Here is a 9927-nt window from a genome sequence, read left to right as displayed (position 1 = left end):
ATATTATAGTCAGTAAGCAAATCATAGAGACGGTGAGTCTGTAACCGTCCAATGTCTAAAGTTGTGGTCCAGCTCCAAATCACACACACACACACACACACACACACACACACACACACACACACACACACACACACACACACACACACACAGGGAGAAACAAATAGATAGTCAGGCGAAGAAATTGAGTCAGTCAAGAAATGTATGCAACTATGGCGTGATTCTCAAAAAAAATAATAATAAAAATTCTCACTTCGATCAATATCCAACAAACATGCTCGTACATGTATAACATATATTCATGTTCATCAAAATATAGTTAAAATTGTGTTTTAAAAAATATTTTTAAAACACTCATGACGAAATAAGGTCATGACGCACACAATGACATCAAGCACGTCAGTACTAAAGAAAAAAAAAAAAGATGTCGAATCCAATCATGCTTCAGAAACCTTGAAGGTTTTCTGAAGAAAACCAAGAGACATAACTCTTACACGATGACTGAAAATGTACAATTAACATCGTCAACATTTAACAAACACGTCTTTTTTTTTTTCTGTACACATGTATGGCTCTCATTAATTAAAAACTTTCGAGTGGAGGTGGTGAGAGAGAGGAGGTGGGTGTGGTTCATGTCACCAGTAGTTACGTCCCCTGTCCATCCAACATTTCCCCCCCCCCCACCCCTTCCCCCAACAGTGACGTAAGGGAACGATCGCGACGCCATCATCTGATGTCATAAATCCACTCCAGTCAGATCAGGTACAAGTCTTGACAGTCCAACCAGTTGTTTGTCATAAAAGCACAAATCCATCGAGATATAGAAGAAGAAGAGAGAGAAAAAAAACAAAAAAAACCCCAAAAACAACGACCCACATATATCATCCACAAAACGATTTTTAAGAGAGGCGAAATAAAGGTCGAGTAGACATGTCTCAGTTATAAATGCGAGAGTCCTTGTAACTTATAATTTATCATATGACATAGGCTTCATTGATGAGACCAGCCAATCACAATCAGTAGTGACACAATAATGAAGTGGTTAAAAAAAAAAAGAAAAAAAAAAAGCTACCAATAAAACATAAGGTGAAAAAAGTGATCATCGATTTTTCGTTTTATTTTTTCAACATTTGTTTCCTTTCTTTTTTTCTTTTTTTTTTTTCTTTTTTTTTTCCCAAAGGCTCATTTCTTTCAGTAGAAACACAATGTAAGTACCTGTCTTAGTCCCCATCTCTCTCTCTCTCTCTCTCTCTCTCTCTCTCTCTCACACACACACACACACACACACCAGTTTAAAAAAAGGAAGTAAGTTATAAAGTCACATAACATGAGAGAGTATTTAAATCTCTCTCTCTCACTCTCTCTGAGGGAACAGTAACTGGTCGGGGCACGAACTATATATAGAACAGTTACGAATGATTTCACGTGCTGAGAATTATACGGTTTGTTGTATGAGGGAGGATGGAATGGAGGGGGGTGGCGGGTTTAAAGTGGTGGGGGTGGGAGAGAGTTGCTATCTGAGTACTTTCCCAAAGCTGAGCCAGTATCCAACAAGAACATGTATGTTAGACAAATTGGAGAATCCACAAAACAGATTTAGTTAGCTTGATCATTCTCTCTCTCTCTCTCTCCTCTCTCTCTCTCTCACACACACACACACACAAATGTGAGACAAAATTCTGACGTAACGCTAAAAAAAGGGGGGGGGGGGGGATTCTTACAAAAAGAAAAAACGAACAATTCTTCAGATCTTTAAAAGGAATAATAGCATTGATCAATGGAGCCAAGTTCCCCGCCCCCCACCTCTCTCTCTCTCTCCCTCCCTCTCTCTGTGAGAATGACCACGGAACCCAGGGCGAGTTCTCATTGTCAGTTTCAACAACAAAAAAACAGTTACTAACCGTTTATTTAGTCAGCCTCATTATGAAGATGATGATGAGGCGGAGGTAAGAAAAAAAAATCGTAACTGACAATACGAAGAAAGATCGACAATCTTTTCAAACACCTTCCACAACTGTTGTTGTTGTTGCTGCTGTTGCTGTTCTTGTTGTAGGAATCCATTAAAGTTCTTTTCCCTCGTTTCCAAGAACCATCACAAACTCTTTCGGGGTTATCTCTCTCCCCCACCCCCCACCCCCTCCAGTTTCAGCTTCCGTACCGAAAATCCTAACAGAATTCTTCTCTCGTTAAAACATAACATTTTCTTCCACCTCAATGTCTTTTTTTTGTGTATCATTCAACTGTAGAAGCCTGATTACAGTTTAAGCCTTTTGGAAAGGTTTTTTTGTTGTTGGTGGTGGTGGTGGTGTCGTCGTTATTTCCAAACGACACATGGTGGTAAAGTGCTTGACAACGTTGAAATCCAACACCCTCCACCCCACTTCACTCTCCCCCCCCCCCCCCCCCCCCCCCTCCCAGCATCCTGCAAGGGAGGTAAGAAGAACGTCGACATAATTTATGAGGCAGACAGAGTGGGAGAGATGGGGATGGTGATGAAATTTTATTTATTTTTTAAGCACTTCCAGGACACACACACACACACACACACACACACACACACACACACACGCACGCACACACACACACACTCTCTCTCTGTCTCTCTCTCTCGTCTTGATCCCTTTCTGAAGAAAAAGCACTCAGTTTCCAAGACTATGCCTTTCTCTGTGAATCTCCGCCCATAACTGGAGAAAAAGGACCACAAGGATCTATATATATATCTCTCTTTCTCCCCTTTCCCTCACAAAAAAAAAAAAAAAAAAAAAAATTCCCCAATATTCTGCCTCTCTCTGTCTCCCTCTCTCTCTCCCTCTCTCCACCCCTTACTGGAGAAAAAGCACTCCCCATGTTCTGTTTGTCCATCCATCTCTTTTCCTTCACCATTCAGAGAAAGCACTCCAAATTCTGATTTCTGCACTTGCACTATCAGGCTTATTAATCTCTCTCACAGTTTTTTTCCTCCTTCTTTTTTCTCCACCCCTCAGTGGGAAAAAAGCCCCTCTCTCACTCTCTCCATCCCTCACAGGAGAAAAAAAAAAGCACTCCCACAAAATCCTTGTCTGTCTCTGTCCGTCTCTCCATCTCTCATTGGAGAACGCCTCTCTCACTCTCTCCACCCCTCAATGGAGATAGGGGGGAAAAAAACACTGCCCCAAATGCTTGTGTCTCTCTGTCTCTCCACCCCTCTTCGGAAAATGCCCCTCTCTCACTCTCTCCATTCTTCAATGGAGAAAACAAAAGCACTGCCCCCAAAAAATCCTTCTCTCTGTGTGTCTCTCTCTGTGACTTTCTCTCTCTGTCTGTCTCTAATCCCTAAGCCTTGGACACAAAGAGAAAGCCAAAGCCTGTATAATTAATGAAGGGATTCACTGAGACAAGACAGATCGAAAAATCTGGGCCGGCGGGGGACCTTCTTAGGGTAGGAGAGGGAGGGGTTCGGGTGGCAGGGTGACAGAGAGGCCAGGGATGGGGGGCGCCCTTGATCTCCTCAGACCTCAGTGGTGCTCAGCTTCTTCCGGCACGCCTCGGACGACCCGAGGTCCACCACCAGACGTCCCTCATCTAGTCACGCCGCCGTCTCGCCTAGAGACACCGTGTTGGTGGTGGTATTCATGGTGATGGCGGAGGTGGAGGTGATGTTGTTGTTGCTGTTGTTGCCGTTGTTGTTGTTGCCGCTGGCCGTGTTGTTGTTGAGGGGCGTGGCAGAGGCCGACACCAGGCCGGCCGTGGAGGAGGTTGGGGCGGGGGCTGGGGGAAGAACGGCCCCTCCTCCTACTACTCCAACTACTCCTCCTCCACCAGCTCCGGGGAAGGAGAGGGTGGCGGCGTGGGTGGGGCTGAGGAGAGGGGGCCTGGGGCGGGAGGCGGCGGTGGGGGGCATGGAGAGCGAGTGGTGGTGGTGGTGGGGGGTCGGGTGGTGGAGGGTGTGGTGGCGGGGCCCCCCGAGAAGCCTGGGGGGCTGGTACGGGGGCGGCGGGTAGTCGTCGAAGACCGGGTAGCCGCCGCCGACGCCGCCTCCTCCTCCGAGACCACCTCCCTGCCCAGGGCGGTGGAACGCCGACTCCTTCAGCTGGTTGCCCATCCCGCCAGCCTGGTTGGCCGCAGCAGCAGCTGCAGCAGCGTTGGCCGGGTGCAGGAGGTGGTGGCGGGGGTGGGCCGGGTGGGCGCCGTGGTGGTGGGCGTGGATGGGGTGGAGGTGGTGGGTGAGGTGGGGGGGCCCGTGGACAAGCGGATGGTGGTGGGGGCCTCCGGGACCGACCCCGGCGCCGCCGACGCCCAGCAGGTGAGGGTTGATGCTCTCGTAGCTCCGCCGCTCGGGGATCACCTCGTAGTAGTTCTCCGAGCTGGCCTGGCTCGTCCCGTACTCGGCCTGCTCCCGGTCGCTCAGCGACGGGTTGACGTAGAAGATGTCGTCCTGCGTCATGGTGGCCTGCGATGACGTCACGCTGCTCCCTTTGCTGTTGGCGGCGTTCCTGCGGGCGATGAACCACAACACGAAGAACACCACGGCCGCGATGATGGCCACCCCGGCCACGATGCCCAGGGCCAGGGACAGGTAGTTGCTGTCCTCTTTCGGCGAGGGAGGGATGTAGGTTCGGACCAGCGGGTCCTCTTCACAATCGCCGTAGTAACCCGATATGTTAAAGGCGTAGTTGACAGTCAAGGGGTTCTTGGCCTGGCAGCGGCTGAGGGCGAAGTACCACGTTCTAGGGCCGCTCGACCTGAAGATCCTTTCCCCGATGCACACGTAATACGATTCGTCCGTGTCGTTCCAGACTCGGCATCCTGCAGTCTTGTTCAGGGTGTGCAGAGGGATCACCTGATTGTTGTTGGGCGGGAGCACTCTCTCCCGCTCCTCGCACGTCATATCCTGTTTGAGCTGCTTGATCTGGTCGTCGTAGTAGATGAGTAAGCTCGTGCAGCACTGCTTTACCGGGTAGGAGATGGTGTACTGGATCTTGGCGTAGTCTCGGTGAAACGCTTTGTCGAACAGATACCCGTACCACAACCTCTCCGTGTACACTCTCCCTTTTAACACGCACTGAGGGTTCGCTGAAGACGACGACGAAGAAGAAGAATCAGAAGAATCAGAAGAAGAATCCCCGTTTTTACTGCCATCACTGCCACTACTACTACCACTACTCCCATCACTGCTGTCTGCAGCCGATGCAAGCGCCGACATTTTCATCAGGTTGAGGTCACAAGCTGACAGCACCATGCACATCACAAACACGCACAATACCGTTTCTTTCCACGCCATCCTCGACAGACAACGACCACTACGATGACAGGGTCTGCTGCTGCTACTACTGTTGCTACTACCACTACCACTACCAGTAGGCGACCAGTGTTGATAGAATAACAACCACGATGATAGCGATGTTGTTGTTCGCCCTCTCAGAGCTCTGCGGCTCGCCATTTTGGAAAACGTCTGTCGCTGTCGCGGATCGTACGAACCCAGCGCGCATAAACAGCTGCTGGTTTGGTGGTGAGAAGGGGTTTGAGACAGACTGAACGAGAGTCGACTAGAACAGGAGAGAGAGAGAGAGAGAGACAACACACACACACTCTCTTTCTCTCTGCCTCCAAGTTCCCTCCTCGTGCTGAAAGACTCTCACTAGCTCTCTGCACTATTAGCTCTTCCACTTTGCTGCTACAAGCCTCTCTACTCTCTCTCTCTCTCTCTCTCTCGGCTGCTGCCGCGCGCGCGCGTGCGCGTTCAAGAGTGGTGTTGTGGTGGTGTGTTGAAAGAGTAGCGCCTTGTAAACCCGCGTGCGACTCTTTCAGCGAAGCTGCAAGCTCGCGGGGTATGGGGAGGGGTGTGGGACGGTGGGGGGGAGGAGGGGGGATAAGGGGGAGAGTAAGGGGGATGGTGTGTGATGGTGGAGGTGGTGTAGTGTGGAATGGATGTGTGTGTGTGTGTGTGTGTGTGGAGCTGGAGCAACGCAGTGGTTGGTTCTTCAGGGTGAGTGGGGTGGGAGGTGGACGCGGAGGAGGTGGGGGGGAACAGTGCGTTCAGGTGCGTGGTTTTTTTGGTTTTTTTGTTTTTTTTTAATCCCAAGGCTGGGTGGGGGTGGGGTGTGGAGTTGTTTGGGTGGAGGGGAGGGGGGGGGAGGGAGATGGGGGAATGTTCGAATCGTTTGTTTTGTGAGGAATTCATGAATCTAGGAGTCTGGACTTCAATAAACTAAGCGAACCGATGCAAAAGGACGAAAAACAATCGCTTCGCCAACAGTTTTTTTCCCCAAAGCAGACCTGTCTCTCGAACAAATCCAGTATGATAAAATAGAATTGTGCAATCAACAACCATCTACCTGAAGATCTAGTTATCAGCCCCATCCACGTGTAATATGCAGCTTCTGTTCAAACGCGTGTGTGTGTGAGAGAGAGAGAGAGAGAGAGAGAGAGAGAGAGAGAGAGAGAGAGAGAGTGTGTGTGTGTGTGTGTGTGTGTGTGAGAGAGAGAGAGAGAGAGAGAGAGAGAGAGAGTGTGTGTGTGTGTGTGTGTGCAGTGCGTGCATGTGTCAGTATGCACAAGTTTTTATATTGATATGCACTAGTATGTATCCTAATTTCTACGTGTATCTGTGTTTGTGTATGATTTTCGATTTATGTTCGTATCTTATTTTGTACTATCCCCCCCGGCCCCCCCCCCCAACCCCCCACCCCCCCTCCCCGATATTCCTTGTGACCCCGGTACACTTGGTAATAAAGACATACTCTATTCTATTCTATTCAAAATGAAGCGGACGCTTCAGTGTCACACGGGACCTCGATTTATCGTCTTAATCGAATGACTGATTGATTTTTTTTTCTCGGTCAAACTTGGGAGAAAGGGCGAGAGCGATTTGAACCCAGGTATTCACCGGCGAACACTGTGTTGGCACATGAGCGTCTTAACCATTCTGCCACATTATACTGCCATGCCTCGTCCAGTAGAAAATGGCGATGCACTCTTGAAGTTGAGGGAAAAAAACAACTTATTTTTCCATACATTATATGCAACAATACCTCTATACTGTTTCCGTACATACGTGTATACACAAATACATACATACATACATACATACATGCAGGCAAGCACACACACACAGGCGCACACACACACACACACACACACACACGTACGCACACAACACACACACACACACACACACACACACAGAGGCACACACACACACACACACACACACACTAATCTTTTTTTCTTTCTTTTTTTCGTCTAATATCACTTCAAGTGGAAATACGTTAAACTGAAGACGAACACACTAATCATTCCAGGAATACTATATGCCTATGTGGACAGAAAATAACAAATTCGCAGATTCTAACTTGCGTTTAAGTTATACTTTCCAACAACCCAGTTGCAAAAATATTTAACTCTTCATCGTTAACTTGCGATCAGTTTTTGTTGTTGGTGGTGGTGTTGGTGGTTTATCTAAATGTCCATTTGGTAATTACCTGTAAGTATTCTGACATTAATCTTCACTCTTACCTGTTTTCACTTCCTTAGCTGATGTAATTTAGTCGATTAACTGGATTCCTTAGTTTGCTTCCATACCCCAAATCTCCTTCTCCATTCTAAATCAACGGATCTCTATTCTGCAGTCAACGGATCTGGCCCAAAGTATCTTTCTGAACTCATCCATATCTATACCCCGTCTCGCCAGCTCCGTTCTTCCTCTGATACTCGACTTCTCAGGATACCTCACGTCAGAAGTAAGACCTATGGACACAGATCGTTTTCTTTTCAATCGCCAAAGACGTGGAACAAGCTCCCTGATAACCTCCGTCATTCTGATTCCCTCGCATCTTTTAAATCTCGTCTCAAAACTCACCTTTTCCCTCAGCAATAAGTTCAGTTGTGGCAGGCCCACAACTACATGCATGTATATGAATGTGTATTGTGTGTGCGTGTGTTTATGTAAGTATGTGCCTGCCTATGTGTGTGTATGTGTTAGGGTAGCTGTTAGATACACATGTATGTTAAAATGTATGTATGCAGTGTGTGCGTGCGTGCGTGTGTGTGTGTGTGTGTGTGTGTGTGTGTGTGTGTGTGTGTGTGTGTGTGTGTGTGTGTGTGTGGTCACATTTTGGTGTGTGTATGTAACATAGATATAATGTTTTATGTTATCAAAAGCGTTTTTGTAAAGCACCTAGAGCAGATTTCTGGATAGTGTGCTATATAAGTATCCATTATTATTAAATTTCTGTTTCTTGTCACATTTGTAATCGTTCGAAACGATTACAATGCCCACTTTGGGCAACCAACACTTACAAAACCAAGTCTGTAAAAACATCTCCTGCCATTCACAGACCCCAGATAGCCTAAAGCGGATTAGTTGTTACATGAATACAAAAGTCACCGCGGTTAGGTAACGCGCGGCTAAAGCCTCTTCCACACTCCCCGTGCTCGACGGACACACAGTAAACTGGGGCGACTGTCGAAGTGACTGACCAGTAGTTCGTTATCTTTTGTTAGTTGGAGTATTACGATGTGACACCGACGATACCCGTTGTCAGTTTGTTTGCCGAAGCTAAGATAATGAATGATAACTGGTTCACGTTCTTCTGCTGGTTTGAGGTTTAATTTGGTTGATATTGAGGTGTTCTTGGTAGGAGTAGAGTTGTAGTGATTGTTTAGACTACTGCATTGTCTGCTGACTGGCTGATTTGATTCGCGCGAGAAATTAATAAAGGATAGTGTCAGAAATTATTGAGTGTACCAGCGTTGCTTGTGTGTGTGTGTGTGTGTGTGTGTGTGTGTTCAATTTCATTTAATGTCTATCCACATTGAGTGATATTGGACAATGCGTGTGTGTGTGTGTGTGTGTGTGTGTGTGTGTGTGTGTGTGTGTGTGTGTGCGCGCAATTTCATTTAATGTCTATCCACATTGAGTGATATCAGACAATGCGTGTGTACGTGTACGTGTGTGTGTGTGTGTGTGTGAGTGTGTGTGTGTGTGTGTGTGTGTGTGTGTGTGAGGGAAGGTGGGGGGTGGCGAGTTGGGGGAAGGTGTTAGGGGATTCGTACATGTGTGCGTGTCTGTCTGTCTGTCTGTCTGTCTGTCTGTGTCTATGTGCGTGTATGTTTGTTTGTGTGTCCATGTATGTGTGTGTGTGGGGGGGGGGGGGGGAATGCGGGGGCTAGGGGGGAAGGGGTGCTGGGGGGCGGGGGTGGATGTGTGTGTGTGTTTGTTCGAGTGAGTGTATATATATATGCATGTGTGTTTGCGTGCGCGCGCATGTGCGTGTGTTTTGTGGGGTGGGGGGGGGGAGCTTGAGTGTTTGTGTGTGCATGTGTGTTAGGGAGAAGGGTTGGACGTGGGGGTGGGTGGCGTGAAATGTTCTTTAAATTCCAGATTATTCCAAATGTTATATAATTCTCACCCTGCCACACGCCCCCTCTCGTTCTATCGTACACACACACACACACACACACACACACACACACACACACACACTTACACGGAAAACACACAGACACAGACACACAGACACACACACACACACACACACACGGAAAACACACACACACACATTCACACACACACACACATTCACACACACACACACAAAGTACACACACATACACGCAAAACACACACTATCACACACACACACACACACACACGCTCAAACTCACACACACACACACACACGCACACACACACACACACACACACCTACCCCCTCCCGCACACACACACACACTCGACCGCTCGCTCACGTTATCAAGTCATAGAAATGAAACATACTTCACGTTCCAGTCACCCTTGCCAATCCTGTCTTGTGCTATCTGTAACACGCATCTGTTGTAGTCGGAAATACCCGTCCACCGAATCAACAGTCAATTAAACTCCAGGTGTCACCTCTCTGTCTGTCTGTCTGTCTGTCTCCCCCCCTCTCTCTCTCTCTGTCTCTCCTC

The 9927-nt window shown here is 47.9% G+C and overlaps 1 protein-coding gene across 1 annotated transcript; it reads right to left on the bottom strand.

Moving 5' to 3' along the window:
- Nucleotides 1–2794: 2794 nt before the first annotated feature.
- On the bottom strand, nt 2795–5490 carry LOC143277984 (uncharacterized). The gene has a single exon (XM_076582996.1). The coding sequence runs from the start codon at nt 5417–5419 to the stop codon at nt 3566–3568; it is 1854 nt and encodes a 617-aa protein (XP_076439111.1). The 5' UTR covers nt 5420–5490; the 3' UTR covers nt 2795–3565.
- Nucleotides 5491–9927: the final 4437 nt, after the last annotated feature.

This window comes from Babylonia areolata, chromosome 35 (assembly GCF_041734735.1).
Source record: "Babylonia areolata isolate BAREFJ2019XMU chromosome 35, ASM4173473v1, whole genome shotgun sequence".
Classification (NCBI taxonomy): domain Eukaryota; kingdom Metazoa; phylum Mollusca; class Gastropoda; order Neogastropoda; family Buccinidae; genus Babylonia; species Babylonia areolata.
The sequence above is the reverse complement of the archived record's forward strand: the minus strand, read 5'-3'. Positions and strand labels throughout refer to the sequence as shown.

Bases quoted from the DNA above. Each gene is read 5' to 3' on its own strand.
- LOC143277984 (XM_076582996.1), bottom strand. From the start codon at position 5,419: ATGGCGAGCCGCAGAGCTCTGAGAGGGCGAACAACAACATCGCTATCA.